Source organism: Polyodon spathula, chromosome 13 (assembly GCF_017654505.1).
Source record: "Polyodon spathula isolate WHYD16114869_AA chromosome 13, ASM1765450v1, whole genome shotgun sequence".
Classification (NCBI taxonomy): Eukaryota; Metazoa; Chordata; class Actinopteri; order Acipenseriformes; family Polyodontidae; genus Polyodon; species Polyodon spathula.
The window spans coordinates 4,141,725-4,165,723 of record NC_054546.1 but is presented as its reverse complement, the minus strand read 5'-3'; the positions used below and the strand labels follow the sequence as shown (position 1 = coordinate 4,165,723).

General features: G+C 37.2%; 1 protein-coding gene across 1 annotated transcript in view; it reads right to left on the bottom strand.

Annotated features, from left to right (window-relative positions):
* Positions 1-1,891: 1,891 nt before the first annotated feature.
* Positions 1,892-23,999, bottom strand: part of LOC121325444 (serine/threonine-protein kinase 32C-like) — a 45,934-nt gene continuing 23,826 nt past the window's right edge. Inside the window, exons 3-12 of the mRNA XM_041267919.1 lie at positions 14,845-14,996; positions 9,634-9,807; positions 8,017-8,054; positions 6,683-6,772; positions 5,638-5,741; positions 5,418-5,534; positions 4,195-4,320; positions 3,700-3,831; positions 3,170-3,237; positions 1,892-2,826 (exon numbers count right to left, since the gene is read on the bottom strand). Coding sequence (XP_041123853.1) covers positions 2,694-2,826; positions 3,170-3,237; positions 3,700-3,831; positions 4,195-4,320; positions 5,418-5,534; positions 5,638-5,741; positions 6,683-6,772; positions 8,017-8,054; positions 9,634-9,807; positions 14,845-14,996 — 1,134 coding nt within the window. The 3' untranslated portion in view covers positions 1,892-2,693. The remainder of the gene's footprint in view (positions 2,827-3,169; positions 3,238-3,699; positions 3,832-4,194; positions 4,321-5,417; positions 5,535-5,637; positions 5,742-6,682; positions 6,773-8,016; positions 8,055-9,633; positions 9,808-14,844; positions 14,997-23,999) is intronic.

The following is a 23,999-nucleotide window of genomic DNA, read 5'->3' as shown; positions in this document are numbered from 1 at the left end:
AACTGTGGAGGAAAAATGATGCTCTTAATATTTACATATAATGTCGTTAGGATTGAAATTTAAGGTGCGTGATGCTGAGTGATTCTGAAAATCCAGAAATAACCAGCTCACACCTCCTTAAACACTTTTTGCAACTTATCCAAAATCAGGACTGATTATTTTTAAGTTGCACTATCCATTTCTTAGCAAAGTTATGTTATGTTTGAATATAAACCCTTTGTATTTCAAAGGGAGAGGTCTATCTGAGATCAACAATACTAAACAAGACCCTTATCTACAACACCATCTACCTGATTGCTGGCAAAAAGCCACTTCCACCTTTTCTATAACAAGATTACAAAGCAGATTTTGATTCATTTAAGCAATACATTAACTATGATATTACATACAAAGTTATACATAACCCAAGTGAGCTCTTGAAGAGCAGTGCAATATAATATTAACTAAACACATCATGGTAACTCTGACAAATTTTGGAAACAAGCAAACCTGTTTAGTTAACTTAAACTACTGTTGCTGTAATAATATAATATCTAGAAATTATAGACTATTCAATTACTTTCATCTGAGATCTGACGGTAGCAGAAACATTTCTACCCAAAAAACAACTAGTGAAATAAGCCATTGCCAAGTTCTAAAAACAAGACGCTTTATATTGTAAATATGTGTGACATGAGAAAGGTAAGATCATTCTTGAGCAATATCAAGTTTAGAGATCTCCAAACATCTTTAGATCCAGATGTTATTAATAATTAATAATCATTCTTTGATCCCAGAGAAAGTGTGGTATTATAAAAAGGTCAGTCCTGCTTTACTCAAGCATACTCTCCATGAAGATGATCAATATCCTGTTAACTGCAACCAGCTACTCATGTGCGCTTTGAAGACATCTCTGTATAGATTTTATTTTCTCTTTTACCCATGCCAATGAACCATAAAATGTAGATATCATTAGATGACAGCACCACACTCCATGGCGCCCTCTAGTGGCCAGAGAAAGTAAAATAAAAGCTTATTCACCTTTCTACCTGACTAAAAAAGTTTTCATAATATTTCATAGACCTATGTCTTTTCCATGGGATCAAAGAATTAAGATATTGCAATTGATAAGGAATTTTAGAAAGTACCTGCATATAATAAAGTGCAACAATAATGGAATTTATTTTATATAAAAAGCAAACCAAACACCACTTTTTTTTAAAATATCAATGTTACACAATATTTGTTTAAAAGGCCCTAGTCACAGAACTTTAAGGACTATTTTTTTAAGGACCAGTAGATTAAAGATTTTCTTTGAAAAATGATCTAAAACAGACTAAAATGACTTTCATGAATGTCAGGCTTGATTAATATTAATGCAAAATATTTTAAAAACAGTCATTACTGATGCATTCCTTTAAATTGTCCTCAAAGTTTTGGCAATAGGGACCAACAATTTAAAAGGGATATATTTTATGTTTTCTTTTTTCTTTTTTTTCTTTTTTTTTCTGAACCAGTTCATTAAGAGAATTTTTTTTTCAACAGTCATCTCAAATGGGTACTTCAATGGCACTGATTTGTAAATGGCCTGGCTGTAAAACAGCGAACTCGAGTAGAGGGGACCATGCACACACATTTATATTAAAATGATACAATGCACTGGTACGACCACACCTAGAATATTGTGTCCAGTTCTGGTCCCCATATCATAAGAAAGACATTGAGGCATTGGAGAGAGTACATAGGAGAGCAACATGATTAATTCCAGGACTGAAGGGTATGTCATATGAAGATAGACTGAAGGAGCTAAATCTGTACAGCCTAGAAATAAGGAGAGCCAGAGGCAACTTAATAGAGGTATTTCAAATTGTCAAGGGGTTTAACAAAGTAACTGTCGACACAGGTCACAGAGAACAGAACCAGAGGCCACAGGTGGAAGCTGAAGAAGGGCATATTCAGAACTGAGGGGAGAAGGAGCTTTTTCACAGACAGGTGCTGAACCACCGGAAAAGGCTCCCAGACACAGTTGTTGAAGCAGAGCCTATGGATGCTGTCATGAACAATACTGTATAACCCTCTCTGTGACCATAATAAGACCTTTAGCTAGCCGTTTGGAGGAAGGGCGGTCCATCTAGCCACGGACTCCAAGAGGTTTCATTTCCCCTACTAACTAAATGGTTAGGGGGGTTTTGTTTTTCCTCTCCTGAGTGTTAATGGACCACACTTGCATTAAGCAAGTGAGCATAAGTGGGCCAAATGGCTTTTTTCTCGTTCTAGAATTCCTTATGTTCTTATGGATTACTGACACACAAGAGCAACACGCCAGTGGCTTCTGGGATGTACAATTCCCCTGCCCTTGTTCTAAACCATGCTGACCTAAACAAGTGGGTAATAATCAAAGAACACAGAGAGGTCTTCTACAGTGTCTCTCATGAACCCTGGAGCTCTTATTAACATGTTTCAGGTTGGCTACGCCCTGTGTGTCTTGGCAAGCCCGTTTCACCACCATGCTTGATGCTGCATAGACAGCTGTTGCTCTTTTGACCTCACAAATGTAATTGTTCGAAGACTACTTTTTTGTTGTTGCTACAAAGTTAGATTTAAAGGCAGTCATGGTTAATTCTAATAACAGCTGCAAAAAGAAAGGCTGAGAATTGTATTGGCAAGGACATTATTCTAGCGTGCAGCCTGGGTAAAGGCAGGTGACTCTGGTTCTAGCTTGAGGATGAACACACAGAGCTGCACATGTTCAGAGTGGAGCTCTCAGCCTCCCTGTCATCTGCAGCAGCTCCCTCAGCTTCCGGCTGGCATTCCGACTGACTCGACTCTTCCTGTCCCCTTTTCAACCTGTTTTGGGGGAATTGCAAAGAGAAAGACCACAAAATTGACTTTTGTTAGGAGCACAGCCATTTATGTTGTCCTAGAATGCAAGCATGCGGAAATTGCAGTACCATGCAGTACCAGTTTGCTATTGCATTATGATGAATGCTGTGGTCTGCCAATGGTTTATTTAAGAAATGCATTGGTAAATAAATGGTATCCCAATTATATTTTTCACTGTAAGGGGTAATAAACTGGTTGTGTGCTACACGTGTTTTCAATGTAAGATTCAGTAGGTCTCATTAAATTTTTTATGTTGTAGTCTGGTGATCTGACATCTGCAGACAGTTATTTATTTGTCAATACTTACTTTTCTCTATTGAAGATCATAAATTCTTGTTGTACAACCTCTAGACACTCCTGAAGATAATCGTTTTCCTTTAAAAAAAGGACAAGGATTTCATAATGTGTCTGTCTTAGTACAAGTGCTTTAAGTCAGCTGCACAACTCATTTGTTTATTACTTTAAATGTTTTACACACTCCTCCAAAAACCACTCACAGCTGTATTAGTGTATGATGAAGTTCTCATTTTAAAATCATCAGATTATGATCAGGAAAAGTTTCAGTAGGTGGTGCTGATAAACTCATTCTTACTTGCAATGTTCCACTTCTACAAACATGCAGGCATTTATACCCTATTTAGACCACCTACCTAAATAATGTGCAATCAACACATATTAAAAACAAGCACAAGTACATTATTCACAATTAAAGCCAATGGGTATTTTACAAGAAACAAATTCATAATTTAGCAGTTGAAAGAAGTTGAAAATGTGATTTCTGCGTGAAGCATTGTTGAGTGTTTCATGTAGTTTTGATATAAGACACGTCTGACTCACTGACTGGGAGCTGTCCTTGCTGTTTTCCCTTGACTTGTTCTTCGCTAGCCTCTTTTTTTTCTTATGAAGGGGTCTGGACTCCAGGATCATCTCTTCAAGTTCAAAGGTAGGATCACAATGAAGCCGGCCTTTCTGTGAAAACAGCAGAGCAAAACTGAACAAAAGGCTTTTGAAGACTGAAACCTAAAACCCCATCAATAAAAAAATTACTTCACCATACTTAACAATCTTATATCACTTTAGCTACTTTATCTTCTCATAACAACACTTTAACACATACAATATTTGGGTTTCTGCTGTGGATATTGTGAAGACATGTAACATCTTAAAAAAGATCTTGGCTTCCACTGAGTCTCTATGTGTGCCATTGTGTATTACCACTTTCTCTAAAAGGAAAAGAGTTGACTAAAAGGATCAATAAAGGTGTTTATTTCTCAGTCCTTATACTTGTTGGAGCCAGGATAGTGTATGTATCTGCATTGTTTACATTCTTACATTTGGTACAAAGCCAGCTTCCTCCTTCTTTTCATACACAGCATCCCAGTTCACGTCTGACAGGAGCGGAGAGCTCTGCATATCCGTGAGGCAGGAGAAGCGGTGCTCAGGGTTCACAGTAAGTAACTGAAAAACACAAAGGCAGAAGCTTCTTAATGAACATTTGATTTCTCATGCACTTCTCATACAAAAGCAGTAATAGAATTAAAGTACAGTGTAATCCGATTTGAGGGCTTTTTCATTATACGCTTGACATGAGATGTGTCTTGTTTTGACTGTTGGCTAGGGACACATGTGTTTGTATTGTTCCAGTCTCAATATACCAGTGTTGTAAAGTATTCTAAATATCAAGGAGTATAAATACTGACAGTGGTGAACTGATTCACCATGATTATGAACATACTACTGGTGTATACATGTGTTAATATATTTTCATTACTGTACTTATTGTATTCAAGGGCTCAACTTATAAAAGCAAAAGCATCTTCCAATAATGTGTCTACTTCAATTCTAATTACAAACACATACAGGATTGCTTTATTGTTCAACTAGACTTTAGGTCATCTGAGATTATTAAACCATGAGAGGGTGCTAGTCAGCCAGCTTTATAGTTCCACTCGGCGATGAGGTAAGGACACTGAATGGGATCAATCTTGGGTGATAAACAATGGATACAAACATAAATGTTAATAGAAACAAGGAAACAAATACATACCTAACTGTAAGTAATGTGGGGCACTTAGATTTAGTATGGCATTTTTTCATAACATTTTAGTAACAGTGCAATGATAATGATAACTACATTTTTTTTAATTCTGAACGGGCAGCATTGTGAGGCAATGCAGGTAACAGTGCTCTATTTGTGAGTGAACAGTGGAGGTTACAAAACATGTGATGTTGCTGTGCCTGAGGTATACTAGGTCATAACAGAATAAACAGAATGACAGAAACAAACAACACACCAAATGATCATGGGAATGCAATTGTGTATCCTTCTCTTCCTTTTTATGATGAATGAAATATTTTTAAATTGCCTGCTGGTAGGCCATGTTATTTGACCATGTGCCTGTGCAAAAAAAAAAAAAAAAGAAAATGGTGAAACGGTGATCTGTTGACTCTCTTGCCTCAATGTCAACCATAAAATCTCTTAAATGTGCCTAGTAAACCCACAAGCTTTAATTATACTAGTAGTATTATTACTGCTAGTAACTGATAATAATTACCTTCCTCAGCAGTGCCACCATGTCTTTAGACCAAACGGACGCATATTGCACACTCACTGTGCTGAATAACTGCAGCAGAGACTCCACTGTGCTATTGGAATGGATATCATAGGGTCTCTGGGAGGGAGAGATTACACAAACAAGTCAATAGTTTTAGTCAGTTCTGCCTACCAACCCTTGGTATCAAAGTGCATCTACTTTCAGCTGTAAGATACATTACCCATCCCCGAAGAACTTCATAAGCGGTGACTCCAAGAGACCACCAGTCCACTTGGAAAGCATATCCAGTGCCCCCGTTCACAAAGGAGTGGAATATTTCAGGTGCTTAAAAAAAACATTTACAAAGACTTTTACTCCAACAAGTCATTAGAACCATTTTCTTTTTTTCTTCCAAGTGGAAAAAAAATCTATTAATAAACTTAAGAATACATAAAAATCCAGTAATGAAATCCCTTTGTGAATGGGAAAGTGGAATACAAAGGTTCTCAAGCCACTTGAGAAACTCCCAAAAAGGATGTCTTATTCAGCCTAAATTTTAGTTTTCAAAGCAGCACTGCAGCCAGATGTATAAATGTGAGATTGGTGTTTTTATAAACAACCACAGACAGACACAATAAATAGAAACAGCTATTTTCATATTAACTTGATTTTAACAAATCGTCTCATATAGAAGTAAACATGCTAAGTAGATTTAAAGAATCTAACTGCCTAAGAACAGTGAACTATAAAACCAGATACAATGGAAATTATCAAGGGAAGTTTCCAGCTATATGAATTTTCCAAACAAGTCTATACTTCTGGTAATTCTAACTGCAAGGTTTTCATTCAAGGAAACAAAGTGCCCCCACGCCTTTATAAGGTTAAGGTTGGCCTTAATACCTTGGAGCCAGTTATAAAGCAGCATAACTATAAAGGGGGATAACCAGAGTTCCATTTCCTCAGGTTTCTATAGTGCTTTTAGCTTGGGGTAGTACCAAGTAGGTTACTAAGGTTTACACATTTATAACTAAAACATCCTGAAATACCAACTGAGAAACAACCCGAGGTTATAAAAAAAGCCACCAATCAAGAATTCCTGTAACTTGCTGGACAGCAGACAGGTGCTGCCAGGAATAAATGTCACTTGAGCTATGATGTTGAGGCATATGCTGTCAGGCAGAAAGGAAAAAGCTAGACAATGATTTGCAACCAAAGCTCTGTAGCTAAAACCCATTTATTTTGATGTCTATAAAAAGGCAGGCTAATTAACTGGATTTGTGTCTTACCCATATATGGTTTTGTTCCAGCTAAAGCAGTTGCTCTTTCACCATCTTTTATTATTGTTGCTATGTTGAAGTCAGTGAGGTGTGCATGGCCTAAAAAAAGAAAAGCCTTTTGCATTATGTGAAACCACAACCATTTTTAATGACAAAGAATTACTAAATCATCAGCCAACTATTTACAAATACCTCTACAAAAACTAAAAAATGTTCTTAAAGAATACACAATTACAGTGTCTGGTGATGAGGTCTCAAGGCACGTTATTTTAGCCATTGATATGTGATTAAAATTATAAACATGTATCATAAACAATAGTTTCTAGCATTTTGTTTTTTTCTCAATCTATGCACTGTACAGTGATGGTGCACATTTTGCACAGACAGAATTGATAAACAGATGTTTGCAAACAATGTACTGAATCATACCATATTAATTCTTTAATTTATACTGTACCTTGAAGAGCATGTTAGTTTATTGAGTGTTGTCTGTCTGGCTTCATCACTGATCTCTCAAAAGGCATCAATTTATTTTTATTAAGCAAAAAATGCTGCAATACTGTGCTGTTCGGCGAGGCAGTGTGTACACACAGCTGTGGGGTCTTAGAAATCTAGAAGAACATGTACTCCTGTCTGCAGACATCACACCCTCCAACTGAAGATCTGTTAAAGCCATGTCACCTTCATTTAGTAAAGACTAAAATAACTCCTCTCCGTTCAAAAGCAATAAGTATTTTTCTTCTTTTGTCAATCCCATATGTAAACAGTTCTACTGGGGCTTACTGCAGATTTGGATCCCTTATAATATATTAGAAAGAAGGAAAACATATTTCTTTTTTTGGCAAACTGTTTTGACAATTGAGAAAAGCAATGATTGCCTAAAGGCAGGTTGTAATATGGGGAATGACAGCTGGCTACACTTGCTAGGAGCAAGTAGTGCTGAAATTTGTTGCAAGTCACGCATCAGCCATTAAACTGAATCTGTCATTTGCAGGGAAACATTGATAGAGAAAAGTAAAGGTAGCTGGATATTTTCTCTACTCATTGACGTCCAGTGTGTCACCTTGGACCGTTTATTTCTGGCTCATGAGTCTACAGACCTGAGCTGATTCTTTCAAAATGACCTGGATTGCCTAAAACATTTTGGGAAAGAAATGTGTCCTGAGAAAATAGGACAGCGTTCCTGACAAACATTGTATACTATATATATATATATATATATATATATATATATATATATATATATATATATAGAGAGAGAGAGAGAGAGAGAGAGAGAGAGAGAGAGAGAGAGAGAGAGAGAGAGAGAGAGAGAGAGAGAGAGAGAGAGAGTACAGTCTCACCTTGTTCATCCAGAAGGATATTGTCTGGTTTCAGATCCCTAAAGAAAAAACACAAGAACCAAATATAATTAAAAGAAAACAGCTTTGAGTTATGAACAGACCAGTTGAGGACTTAATTGAGTACCTGATTAGAATTTTTTTTTAATTATCACAAGATAAAAAAGCAGTGTTTTTGAAAGTGTATACAGTACATGCCAATCTCTGTTAAAGGAAATTTGTCTCTGTTGTCACGACTAGGCTTGTTAGTGTCAAAATGTTTTAGGGTTTTTTTTCACATTTCACAAAAATGCAATAATTCATACTGTTCAAGCAAATAAGCACCATATAATTTTTATAAAGCAGGAGTATGATATATATATATATATATATATATATATATATATATATATATATATATATATATATATATATATATATATATATAGATTTTTTTCAAACCCTAGAAGCAAAGTCGACGTATGTATTCAGAATGCTTGGTTCTGCATTACGTTTCCTCACAAGCTGTATGACAGAGTGTTGCTAGGTTACACTTTATCTAAGTTGGTGCAACCAAATCATTGCATGCTATCTGCTTGTCAACAACTATAATATGGAACAGAAAACACTGACCTGGAGGCTTCCTGCTGATCTTCTAGGATATTGGATTATTGCAATAGAGGGCATGTACTGATGTAACAAACAAAGAAAAAAGGAAGGACTATACTCTACGTACACTGGGTGTTTATTATACTTTCATCTATTTTAATAAATAATGAAGGTCTATAGGGAACGAAGAAGGTCTAGGTACTAAAACCAGCAGTCTAACAGATTCAAATGTGTCAAGTTTTGCAGTAATTAGGGCTGGTGGATTGATGTAGAACACAGGTGTAATTCATTCACTGCATGACTTTTTTTTTTCTTCTTGCAGAGGTATTGAGGTGTATTGCAATGGTCAACTAAACAGTGGCAGTGCACAAATCCGATTTATTTTTCTTTTTTACTTTATGGATGTAATGGTAATAAATGGATCAATAAATCAGTCAGGATGAAATATCAGATGTATTCATATAAAGAGCAAAGGTATTAATATCTGTCACTGTTTAGATCATTAAAACAGACCCCAATATCTCACACTAGCAGGGATCATGGTCATGAGTCATTGTCCTCTCAGCAGGAAGTTAAAAAAGCTTCACGCAGGGCTCAGCAAAGCAAGTATGCTGCAGAACCATTGTTACTGAAGACACATACAAAAAACAGTCAGTACTGATGGTACAGAACATACTTTAGATAACCACTGAATGGGACAGATCACAACCACATGCTGTACAACTTCCCTAAACCTATTTACCTGATCACTGCTCTGTCCATCAAAATACTGCTGTATTAATTGTTAAAATCTAACTCTAGTTTATTCAATACCAAAACCTCAAAAGATATAGACTTGTGTGGGTGTCTTGGACTGTAACGCAAAACTTAGGCAGCATGCATGCCACTAAAAATGAACTCCACACGTGCCCATCAACTAGATGTTTCACGTAATGTATGATGTAAAAGAGAAGACTGGCATTCCTAAGGTAGCCAGTACTGTAAAACCATGGTTAGCTAATCTTGGGTAAATAATAAACACCATTATGCTACCTGTGGATTATGTGCTGACTCTGTAAATAGTCTAAAGCCAGGGTCATTTCACAGATGTACAGCTTGACTGCTTCTTCTGTAAATTGGATGTTTTGCTGTAAATGATAGCGCAGGTCACCGCCTAAGAGCAAATCAACCACTATGAACATGTCTTCCTCATCCTGGAATGAGTACCTACAAGGAGATAAGAAATATGTCAATGACTACATTACTAGAAATACTCACCCCAGACCTACAGTCACAACATTACAACCCTCAATTTTGCCCCAAGCACAGATTCACAGACTATATGTAGAACTGAAACGTGGAAATCTCCCCACGGTTTTTCATCTGCATTGTTACAAAGGGAGGGGGGATTAAAGTATGTATTCTCCAGCCTGCTCACTGTGCAAAACATAATCATGGAGTGGTGACAGTTTTCTGGGTTTGTAATGCTTCAAATGTGGGAGCCAACAGCAGTGGAATACAAATTAGAACCATCTCAGGGTAGACTTAGATGGAAGTTTGAATTTTTTTAATACCAGGGTCTGTGTATGGAAGAAAATACTGTAGTTCTATTTATAACTAGATTTGTATCAGACCAAAAAACAGGTGTGTGGAGTTTGTGTAGATACAACGCATTCTTTTCTTTCATTATGTGTTCCCATTTCTAGAGGGAGTGTGCTCTGGTTCCAGAACCCTCATGGTTACTATGTTGTTTTTTGCACTTTTGTTGCTATACAGTAGCCTTATACCATTACTGTAACTGTAGCACAAGCTACTGTATATTGACTACTCAACATAAAACCTGCCAAATGGTGTACTGATTAGAATATATTATTAGCTATAGCGAAGCTACAGTGAAGATTCAGTATCTGTCAGCAGCTCACAGAAAAAAATATTTATGCTGTAGACACGAGTCTGTCCAAACACAAAAGACTGTGTATAACCTTGTATACAGTATATAAAACCAATAGACTGTATATAACCTTATGTACAGTAAGTAAAACCAAAAGTTTGTGTATAACCTTGTATTGGTGGTGGTTTGTCTGTCAATGGAGGGAACTAGCTTCTAATTAGGTAGAGAAAAGAGCTGAAATGACCACTTCACTCTCACAAATTCTGCAAGAGGGAAGAGGAGACACATTCTGACAGACATGCTGGTATATCGCTCAGTATGTGAAACACTGAGTCAAGCTGTAGAGAAATAGACAGGAAGATTACACGTGAAGCCACTTGCGTTATGATTTTTACACATAAATTAATCATGCCCACCCCTTGTGTGTATTGTGTATCTGTTTGTATTATTATTATTATTATTATTATTATTATTATTATATTGTGTTTGTGTGTGGGTGGATGAAGGCCGTTCGACATTAGTATTTATTATTTGAGACCGGTGAAAAGCCGTTCTTGTAAAATGTAGTTGGCGTGGATGAGGTTGAATCCCCATCCAGATAAGCTAATGGGAATGTGGTTGGAGCCTTAATAAGGTAATTGTTTAATGGGTAATTAAGGCTCCAGTCACAGAATAAAAGACCCATTCCAGGCTCATTAGAGGAGGAGTGTATAGAGTTGAGAGCGAGAGTAAATGCTACCAGTAAGAGAACCAAGGCACTCGTTTCTGTAAGAGAACCAAGGCACTCGTTTTTGTAAGAGAACCAAGGCACTCGTTTTTGTAAGAGAACCAAGGCACTCGTTTTTGTAAGAGAACCAAGGCACTCGTTTTTTGTATAATATCATTTGTTAGTGTTTATTTTGTTTTGGCCAATGTGCACATTTATTTTGTGTATTTTGTTTAAAATGTTTTGTTTTATAATTTACTGAATAATCTGCTGTGGCAGTTTCGCCCTGTAGTACCTGTGTTCTGTTTCATTTCCCTGGTCTGACGTCACCCTTGCAGCCATCTCCGCCACAGAGCCCCATGCAACATGACCTAAAAAGAGAGCACTGTACCATGCATACTGTATATACACTGTACCGTGCATACTGTACATACACTGTACCGTGCATGCTGTATATACTGTACCGTGCATACGGTACATACACTGTACCGTGCATACTGTACATACACTGTACCATACATACTGTACATACTGTATTGTGCATACTGTACATACACTGTACCGTACATACTGTATAGAGGGAGACTCTGTACAGTATGCTTTCCGGTATGCTGACTGTAATATTGATACAGTAGCAGAGTTGCAACTGGCTAAAATATATGCCCTGAAAATTATACAGTATTAAGATCTGATGATAAAACTGTACTTGAAGTTCTTCAAAGCATTAACTCAAGTCAAAAGAACCCCCAGCCCCCTTTTTTTTGTGGTTTTTGATAGGAATAAGCTGTTGATGCAATTGTATGTTATTTGGAACAACACTTATCACTATTCTTATTTTATTATTTAATAGCCACAATTCCATATCCACCATTACCAACAAGGATGTGGACCTAATTACCTACAGGAAGGTTATAATCTCATTTGGTTTAAACTATATCCTGCCACCTACTGCTAAAGCAGGATGAGGTTAACATTGGCTAATGTCTATAACCACTCTGTAATCCTTTAAATGGTCTGGCTTGGTTGAATACCAGATGCTCCATGGGCTTTTTATTGTACTGTCATCATGCAGGAGCTGGTCCTTGTACACTCTCCTGTTTCTGCGTATTCCAGTGTGAGTTCTTAGTAAAAGAAAGGTACAAGTATGGAAAAGATCATTTTAAGGGAGCATTTTTTAAAACAATGCACCTCAATCACAAGGAAAAAAGTATTATAGTACATTTCTTTAAGTGCTTTCTAGAAGCATCTAGCTCACTGGCGGAGGATCTTGCACAAGGTTTTGGTCTAGAATGAACAGAATAATAAATGGCACATCCCAGATATTCAAAATTAAATTAATCAAGGATTCAGGGAGATGTCAACGTATACAGTACATTATACTATGTAAGGCAAGTTTCCCTAGGACTGAATTCATTAATTTCTCTAAAAAAAGGTAAGCAAGGAGTAGGGAGTAAAAACATTTCTTTCTCACTTGCTATGTTTTGGTTTCTGATAGCACAATTCAGACATGCTCCATGCCCTGTTCTTAAACACCTCCTGTAACTACTCCAGTTTAATACACTGCACAAATAGGTGTTTGTAGATGCAAATGGTAACACTACAATGACAAGGATGGGTGCTCAAGTAATGAAAGTACGAAAGAGAAAAGGCCAGTTGTTTCCCCAATGCCCTTTAAATCACACAGATACATCACCATGCATAGAGATTCACAGATACATCACCATGCACAGAGATTCACAGATACATCACCATGCATAGAGATTCACAGCCCTGAGTAACGCCTCAATGCACCCTAAATGTAATCCTCTTTCCCCTCTCCATTTCCACTAAAATGTCACAAATACTTAGTTCAACAGAACATTTCATTTCCACATATACCTTTCAAGCTTGGTCCGGTAACAAGCCCAGGATCATAATCTGAACAGTTCTTGAAGTAATGTTCAACTTGTCTGACAACACTGAATATGTAGGAAAGGATAGCTATAAAAGCCCCCATTAGAAGACAAGGGCTTTATTATTTATGAATGTTGCAACTTAGAATGCTGGATGATTCATAACACTAAGTCAAATACATTATTAATGAAATGAAATCAGTTCACACACTGAATCTAATCACGAAAACGTCAGTGTGTTTGCTGCATACAGAGTGTTTATATATATATATATATATATATATATATATATATATATATATATATATATATATATACACACACACACACATATATATATATATATATATATATATATATATATATATATATATATAATATATTATATATAATATATATTTCGAGTTTTGAAACTTAGAATGCAACACCAGAGTTCCTCTGTGAATAGTGCTAACATGCAATTCTGTGGTGTTTACCATTGTCATATAAATAGCACTGTGCATACAGTATGATCTATCATATAAATACACTGGGGATGCATTTCATTATTCAATTGGGTCAGCCCATCCTAAGTAATAGCTGGCATGTTTTTAACCTAGCATAGAGTGAAAAACGCATTTTGAGAGTCTTAATTTGTCATATCTCTCTGCAAATGCAGTTTTGCATTTGAAAAGACAAACAGAATTTGTTAACAATGCTGTGAAGGCTACTGGCTTAAAAAACCAAGGACTTTGGTTGGCAAATTCAAAAGGCATACTGTAGAATGGCTTCTTTAAAAGGGACATTTCACAAGCTCTCATATTCATTTCAGAAATGTTTCTGCAGGTAAAGTAGATACAGTATATGGATGGTATCTTTGCTCCTAAAAAACTACGTAAGCAGTTCAAAAGATATTGTATAATCCAGCTAATAAAAATAATAATAATAATAATATGCAACAAATTTATTTGTATAATTTAAACATTGTCGCCACACTCTCTAGTCACTATGGAATCAAGGTGCTGTAGGGTGAGAACAGCATCTGACCTGAAAATGAAGCCCTCTGCAGATTTTTGGAGCACTTGCAGCAAAGTTTGCATACCACCCATCACTGCATCAGCTGCATATAATGGCACAGTATACACTCTGCCCTACAGACTCCCAGAGCAGAGGGAGCCAAACTGAATTTAGCAGCACAACTCAATGAAGCGGGTAATGACCCACTTGGGCAGTTGACTATAAAGAAGAGCATTACCAAGCCACACACTTCAGGTAATAATACTGTTGTTAGAAAATGGGGGTGCTAGGCATCTATTTTTGTGTAAGAGTTTCAGGTGCAGAATGGCTGGAAATGAATGAGAAGAACAACACTGTAATGGACTACAGCAGTGTTTTAAAACTTAGCATTCATTGTTCATTATTGGTAAAATGGGATGGATGTGCTCTCTATTCACTAAAGATAATAGAAGTTCCATACAACCACCAAACAGTAATGATATCCATTTATAGTGGACTATGTGAGAAAGTCATTTATGTATTTATTTTTGTTTGAAAAGGGCTGAACCACTAAAAATACTGCAAGCTAGCTCAAAGCTTCGGTGGTTGATTTTGATTCATTTTAAATAGATGGTACAGGAGCTGATAATATTAAATGAACACACTGAATCTGAATATAATGTTATTGTAAAGTTTTGAGGGTTTGTGTTGTCCAAGTGTGCATTGTTTCTATCACCTTGGTCATCTAACTTCTTTCACAGCAGGCAATACAACAAAGTTTAAAAACACAGGATAGTCACCAGAGATTTACTAAAAATACATGTTCAATTTCCTGTAGGATCTCCAGCTCTCTAAAGACATTCCGGACCTCGTCTCTCTCGATGCACTGCTGTTTGTTCATATACTTCATAGCGTACATCTTCTCAGTGTCTCTCTTCTGCACAATGCAGACCTAAAAACAAGAACAAAGGATATTGGTGGGTAAAATGAGCATGTCTTAAGGGGATATCAGTGCCTTAAAGCAAGGCTGTGGTTGAAAGAGGATGCTAGTTTCTGGTAAATAAGCAGAAAAGACAATTGGGAATATTATAAAACACACAAGTAAGAAAATGTAGATGTATGCCTTTAACCATTGTACAAAAGGTCCAACATCTCCCTTCTGCTAATTTATTGAACGTACCAGTTTTAAAGCAATACATTTATAAAGCTTTAGCATTAATATGCATTTATTAAACTGAATGTAATGGTTACTATATTAGCTTTATGAACATAGTACAAGTCTGAGCATATATATATATATATATATATGTGTGTGTGTGTGTGTGTGTGTGTGTGTGTGTGTGTATATATATATATAGCATGTATTGTTACTATCATTACAGTCATCAAGGATCATCATTTTACTGATTAATTTGTCAGTAAAACATTTCCCATTGAAAGCAAAGGAGACAGTGAGACTGGCTGAGGGATAACCACTCTAAGACAAAACCAATTAATTTGCTTTTAAAGTCTTAAAAATGTCTTGCACTTTTTTAAACAACCCATTTGATTATCATTCTTATTTATTTTACTTCAAATCACCCCCTTACTAGTAATAACTTAAATCTCAAGTAAAAAAAACAAAACAAAAAAAACACACACAAACACGATATGGTTTCTGGAAATGAATACACAACCAGAGCAGAAATTTAATTGCATAAATGCATGTTATTGGACTACTTTGAATATAGCTAGCTATAAAATGCTACCAGCATGAATTTAAATACAATCAAATTGCCCTGCAAAGGTATTAGCATATGAATTTGCACAGTCCACACCTTTGACGTGACAACTATAAGCACACTAAGAGCACAGAGAGCTACAAAGTGATAGAGCAAAAGCCAACGGACCACCATGGAATAATGAGCTGTCCTATTTACTTGACTTCTACCCCTGGGGTTTGAATGTTACCAAAAAATAAAAGTGTAATTAATTTGGATTGGTAAAAATCCTAATAAAAACTGAACCTGCAGCATTAGTATTATGATTCCATATACTTCATTATTTTAACAAGCTGTGTAGGGAATTCACTGCAGATGCAGATTCTGAGCACATACAAGGTATTCACATGCCAGTATATGTTTGTATACATTACTATATTATTGACATATGGCTGTTTCTTTAAATTAATGTGCTCAGTAAACAAAATACCAAAATAATTACTGTAGGTATTTATTTATCTCAGCTATTCAGTGGATACCATGCTAGCTGCTGCTGAAGTAACAGTTCTGTATATCTGCGAATGGGAAGCGCTCGCAGTCATTTCGAACATGTAAAAGAGGATTATTTACACAGTCTGGTCTTTGAAATGTAAATACCGCTATCTGAGATAAACCCTCCATTAACTTCTTCTCACTGAAAACCTCCTGCTGTTCTACAGAATAATGCTTCAGTGAGATTTGTGTAAACCACAACCAGTGAGGAGAGACTCAATTGAGATTTGTTTTTTTTTTCTGTCTCACTGAGCACAAAAACCAATGAGCTTACTCTTAATTTCAACAATTAATTGCAACCTCTCACAATAAGAAGCTTTGTGATGAATACACAATTTATTTACTACTGCAATAGTGAGAACATACCCCATTTTCAGCTGCTTCTTATCACAGGGGATTATTATTGAATCTTTGTATTGGTGATCTTTATTTAACAATACCAGCAGATACAGATGACAAGCAATTGTTTAACAGCCCATGGGGATTATTAACTCAGATAACGATTATTAACGATAACCCTCTAATGCACAACAGTCTGTGGTCCTCACAGTTTTCTGGCCAATGGGGCATCTGTGTATTTGTCAGAAGGTCCAGGGAATAATCATTTCTCTTTTTCTCTACATTAAACAAACTACTGCACTTATTCCAAAATATATAAACTATGTTAAAAAACAACACATTTATCAAATGGAATAAAAGCAGAGATGGAGAGCCCAGAGTCATAGATTGTAATGGCTTTCGTTCCTCTACTGCTAGATCAGTACTGCAGTGTTCCAGATTGTGTCAGCTGCTGTCAAGGGAACCGACAGGCACAGCTTTGAGGACCACTGATCTGCTGTACAACGTAAGCAGATACAACAAATCAAAGCTATTGCAAGTCAAATGATGAATCTACACATAGCCTTTAAATGCAGGTTTGTACACCCATAACTTCTCTACCTTCATCTATATTATTGTATATTAGAGAGACTAACTACAAGTTTGTAAGGCTTAAGCTGAGGGAACTCGAAGCCACTTTGGCTTGGAACTTGGTTTTAGGCCACTGCATGGCACACCAGGGGTGACTTGGGGTTTGATACAGCAAAGTTGCCTCAAACAAATACTAAACGATTTATAATTACTAGAAAGCCCCAGAAATTAAATGTCTTAGTTGTTTATTTTTGGTTTGGTAACTTCAATGGGTTTGCTTTCCTTTGTGAATAAATTGTGCTAATCACAACTCGGAGTTAAACTCGGCCTGTGACTATCAAGGTCAGCCTGCTCTTCTCTCAACCATCCAGCTCTGGCATAATGTCAGTGAATCACAATTTAAGGATGCATCTATCTCTGTTTACCTGCACTCCAAGTCTGAGATGACAGATATTATAGGATGCTGGTAAATATGTACAAGACACATAGCTGGCTTGATAGCATCTATTTGACGACAACTGCTATTTTGAATATATTCCTCTACATTAAACACCCAACCTGTCTTGTCAGACAAGCATGAAGTCTATGTTTCCCTTTCAAAATGATAATGACATACTTTTTTTCTATGCGAAATCCCAAAACAATGTGCTTTTCTGATATACAATAGAGCAGTGATTTTCAACATTTTCATCTCAGGGACCAGTGCCTCCTGCTGGGACCACCCGTGTACCAGTAACAATTTTAAACAGCTGTTGTAAAACAGAGACCTGCCGCATTACAACCTGGATTATCACTAACAATTATTTGACAAGAGTTCACCACAATCAACAGCACAGATCATCATCAGTAACTTTGAAAGTTCACAACGAATACCCCTCACCATCATTTATAATGTCTCTGTAACACTGCCGGTGTGCACCAGTGGTGCTGTGCGTACCACAGGCTGAAACCCATTGCAGTAGAGTGCTATTCGCTGCACGATTCTCATTAGAGTGGAAAGAAAATAATGGGGCCGAGGGGAAGTTCATTTCAGAGATTCAGCAACGGCTTTCTTTCTGCTCCGTTCAGCTCTGCCCATTTAAAAAGTGTTTATTTAATTTTAAATGTGGTTGTTTTCTCATGGCAAAGCTAATATTTAAGTTTAGTTTAGTTTACAAATGTATTCGATATTTCTTAAAGACCACTGTCAATTCCAATTTACCTGTCTTAAATAAATTCCAAACTCATTTAAATATTCCTCATATTCCCCCCAATTTTCCCTTAACTGTAGCTGTCATTGTAATGGATTATAGTTTTGCCAAGGTCGTAGAGACTGTTACTTTTTAAAGCATTCTCATCCCTACATTATTACACTACAGTTAGAACCCATATCAATTGTTGTCACAGAACGGCACTCCTGGGATTTGCCTGGCGAAGGAGAAGGTATTCAGGGTTTATATTGAGTGCAGCCAGGAACAGTAAGTTTTATTTTCTAGGTCAGGTCATTGCTAAAAGTACCAGCAGCTTCAGCACAACTTTGTGTGCAATAACATGCTTTGTATGCAATAACCACGGACTAAATAAAGCTGTGTTGCAGTAAAGCTGCCTCTGTTGTTCAGCAGGGTGAGCTAGTGCTATCAATTAATAAACTGACTGAACTCATTTTAAAATTAAATTGAGACTTTAGTTTACTATAGCTTTACATGTTTAAGTTTGTTTAATTTTATACTACCCTAGGATGTCAACCAGAAGAAAAAAAAAAAAGATTCTGAAAAATGATAAGCCATTAAGCTAGCATTTTCAAGGCAAGTTAATTGTTAAGTATATGCATTCAGTAACATGGTCAACACTCCAGGGCAGTGCTGTCTTCAGTAACTTTACTCAACATCACAGTAGTGAAACTGTTCTTTTCCGGATTGTGAATGATCTCCTGCTTAATGCTGATGCTGGTGCTCCCTCTGTGCTTGTAATCCTTGAACTACAGCCGCTTTTGACACCATTAGATCATGGCATTCTTCTTGACCGCCTTCAGAAGTGTGCTGGGATCTCTGGAACCTGTCTCTCCTGAATGTCCTTTTACCTATCCAGACGCATGCAGTCTGTTTTCTATGCTGGATGCAGTAGTGTTGTAGTGTTGTGGTGTCCCCCAAGGATCTGTTCTTGGGCTGCTTCTCTTCAATAGCTTCCCTTGGGTCACCTCATCCACCAACACAGTCTCAAGTTTAACTCCTATGCTGACGATACCCAGCTCTACTTAAAACTCAACCCTGAAAGCCCTTATGCCATGGTCCGGCTCGTGGCTTGCATTCAAGACATCAAGGCCTTTTCTTCAGCTGAGCTCTAGCAAATCGGAACTCCTTCTAGTAGGATCCAAAACTCAACTTAAGAATCTAAATATAGCTGCCCTGGTGGTCGGCAAGCATCATAAACCAACTGCAGCTGGTTCAGAATGCCGCTGCCAGAATCCTTACCAGATGTAAAAAACGTGATCACATTCCCCCCAGTTTTGCCAAGCTGCACAGATCCTGAGTACCGCCTCAACCTGCTAATCTGCTATGTCCCTGCCAGCAAGGTGAGGTCCTCTGACTCTGGCCTGCTTGTCATCCCCAAGCAAAAGTGCACCACTCTTCATGGTTCCAACTCTTTGGAATTCTCTCCCAGCTTTGGTGTGTGATGCTCCCACCGTCGCTTGCTTTAAATCAACTCTCAAGACCCACCTGTTCTCTCTTGCTTTCCATGTTCTTTTAGCCTGTTGTCTGCTATTAGCTGCTGTGCTGTTGCTACTATTTCATGTATCATGCATTTTTCACTATTTAATGTATTATGCATTGTTTTTTACTGTATTATGCATTTCTCTGTATTTAAAGTATAATGGATTTTCTTATTGTTAATTGATTGAACATGACACATGACATAGTTTTAATACATGTGCAACTGGACTTGCATGTTCAGGGAGACAGGTAGCCCCAAAACCTTAAAGAGCAGGATGAACTGCCCCCACCCCTCATTTGTCTCAGGGAGACAGCCTGCAATATGGTGGTGAAACAAAAGGAGGAGATTGAAAGACTCCAGCTGGTCCCGGCAGATCACAAACTGAAGTACGGTAAGCAAAATATTAGAAAAGAACGGGACATGGGCACCAACTAATAAATAAATAAATAAATTGCAGGAGTAGGTTTTACTCCCATCCTTGAATTTCAGCTCAGCTTTAATTAATGTAATTTTTTTTTAAGTGCAAAAATACATGAATAGGGATTTCACTTCCCAGACTGCTGGAATGAGAGTTATGCATTTCTGTCGAATTAATTATGGTTAGCCTGCACACAGCCTGCTAGAAGTTACTATAGACAGGAATTCCAAACAGTGAAAACAGTGTCTGCTTATGAGATTTAAAAAACAAATTACAAACACCCTATATCTATAATGTTTGTACCTCTAAATATTTCTGAATCTCTGCAATAAAATATCAGTGTTTTCAATTCAAATATTTGAGCTCAGTCAGGAGTAAGCTTGCTGTAAAATCCATGCAGCCCGTAGCATACAGGAAATGTATTACACCATTAGTTACATTACCCTACTGCAGCGTTTTGTGAGTGAGTCATTTTTACTGATTGTCAAATCCTTCTGTCATTCAGAAAAATCAAGATTTTCTGTTATTCTTTTAATCCACTGACATTTGTGAGTTAACTCTCATTTACAAGACTGCTGATATAACCGAAATAAGGCATGAGCTTAAAAAACAGCCTTAGGTTCAAAATCATAAGGTTATGCCCTGAAAAAATAGAAGCATTTTTAAATTCCGAAGAGCTGAATTTAGCATGTACAACAGAGTTTGCCTGGAAGCAACTATCATTTTGTGGTCATTCTCCACGTACGGAATACATTGGGTTGTAATGTGTAAGCCTTAATCGATCATTTAAATTCCATTGAATAATTCAGGACAAATCCTGAATTAACAATTGTCTGTCTACATCTTCTTATCTAATTCCTTATGTAATTCCTAGGTGGACCATAAATACTTCTAACTGAGTATCACTGATTCAAAGCACACACAGCATATGTGCCAACCAGTGAAACATGTCATAATGTGTTATTGGAGTTTTGTAGTCCTTGGGCAAAGCTGTACAGCATACCTGAGATGCTGTTAGCCATTGCTTTATGTTGCAGGCTGGACAACAGGGATGTGCTCAGTGTCTTTAATCAAGCACTATTCAGTCTTTACTAGAGTGAAACAGACAGGGAAAGGCATGTCAAAGGGGGTTATAGGCTATTGAAGGGGATCGGTAAATAATAAATACAGCTAGTTCTCCCCTGTGTGGAGAGCTGAGGACCAATCTGTAGGTCACTGATTTTGCAGTGCACCTCCACTTACAAAACTTCAGTATGCATAAGGTACAGTATATAATATAATCACGTCAAAGAATAGAAACTGGGTCACGTACGGTAGTTGTATTATCCAGTTCAGTAGAGCATGTTATAGAGAAATAACAAAAAAGGGCTGCTATGGATTATTTGATCTATGGTTTGGTTTGATGAAGAGAGACTTTGACTCTGCAGTAAGTGAAAGAGAAAAAAACTGCTCCCAGGACAAATCACAAGCATGTAATCCAATTCTAGTTCTATCTAAAAGGCCCATCTCCAGATAAATAAGGCGGTCATTAGGAAATTGCTGTATTATGACTATGCGCAGAACTAAGGTGTAATTTAATGCTAAAAAATGAATAATTACTGCTTGAATATAAATACAAGACATTGAAGATCTTGACAGCTGATAATAAGGCTCCATGGTTAGTTCCCCTTTTGATAATTCACCAAATTGGTCAGATTTTAATTAAAGTTTTTTTTTATGTAAAACTAAATTTGAGGGGCACTGAAACAGTAACCACACTGAAATGGTGTTCTAATAAATCTCCATCAAAGTTTACAGTCAGTTTTATATTTTCCAGGTAATCTGCTGTTATTTGATTACTGCCAGTGTGCATCCGATCTTGAAACAACTTAGATGGAACAGTGAGTGATTTGTACAGTCAAGGACTTCCCATTGGGAGCTAATCAATTCCTCCCACTATAAGGAGTTGGTACAAGAATTTCAATTTCAGCACAAACTCAGTCCTGTTCCCATTAAATTACTTATACTGCCAGAGTCCAGGGCATCAGACCAATTAGAAAAATATCTAGTGAATGACCAAGGCTGGTGATCAATAACTGTCTGCTATTATTATGAAAAGGCTGTCTTCTTCTCTCAGCCTCCAGCTAAACTGTCAATCGTGAATGCAAACTAAACATGTTTGGTGGGATTGAGAAAATTAGTCTCATGGGAGCCTGACCAGGACACCTGGGCATATTGTGTGTCTGTCAGAGTTTCCAAGTGGAATGCTTTGAGGCATTCAGGAGCTGCCCAATCTAATTGGGATACGCTGACACCACTAATTTCCTATCAAATCCATTAAGTCTGAATTAAGTTCTCCATGGTTAAATTTAGTAACTTTGTGCCCTCCAGAACCCCGTTAAAGAGTTTATCGTGTAGTGTTGCTGTATCTAATTCCTTTTCTATTTCACCACAGAGAGCTAATTCGAACTTAATTGAAGCTGAATGTCAAATATGAACTGTTTCATTACTCCCACTCAATAATTTAAATGGGTTTACAGTACCGTCTATCTTCTTGGTATAACAGTGACATAAAACTTGTGATCTGCTTGTGCCACTGCAGACTGCTTCATAGAAGCAACGGGCCCTGGTTATATCATGTCGCTCAAGTAGTTTGGCTACGCTGCTGGCTGGTGAACTTTAATGAGACTGGATGATTTGACTAATTGGAAAGAAACCCTGGGGCAGGACAATACCTTTAACATACACAGGACACTGCAAACTGTGCTAAAGTGAGTTGCAAGGGTGAAGGTCATTCCAGTCCACAGCGATCTCAGCAAAGCAGAACCATTGGCACCACATTGCCACCTTGTTCTTCACAAGCAGCATGAAGAGGATGGAAAGAATCAGAGATCTTATGCCAGCCTGACAGAGTGGTAATTGGCCTTTAAAGGTTGTGTCAGTGGTGCATTGATTGCACAGTTAAGATGAAGCCCTGCAGTGTTGGTGCAATTGAAGCCTTATTATCACAATAAATGGCAGAATTCAAGGCAATCTTACAGTCATACCAACATCTTTTGCAGTTGCATTTCAATATATATGAGAATGGCGAGGCTTTCTTAATTAAGACTCATTTGCCATAGGCTACTGGAATTAAGAAGCCGCAGTGCTATAAGGAACTCATTACCTGCAGTGTAACTGGTTAGCCTAGGAGCTGAAGGTGAAACACAATGCAGACTGTTTTTGTATTCTTCATATTTAGACATGGCAAAAGGAAAATGTGGAGTGTGCAGGTCCAAGCAGCTAAAATAACTGAATCGAAACCTGTTCACAATGGGCTTACTTTGGAAAAATGCAACAGTGTTGGAAACAGATACAAAGAGTTTTGGTTAAACACACATTAAAGGAAAACAAATACGGTCACGTTTTGGGAGCAACTCTGTGAAAAAAAAAAAAAAAAAGTGAAAAAAGGCAATGGCTCCAGGCAAATGGTTAATGGCTAAAAATAACAGACATTCAGATGGTAATATATTCTGCAGCAGACTCTGATGTGTTGCTGAAAGAAGCCTTTCCTTAAAGGGAATTATTTGAATAAAGCCCAGAAATGCTAAATTAATGGCAGTCAGCCCCTTTTATGGCAATGCTTTGTAATTCAGCTACATACAGAATCTCTTTAGCAAGTCTTGTAAGACGTGTGTTTTATACTGGGCTATTTTTCCTTACTATC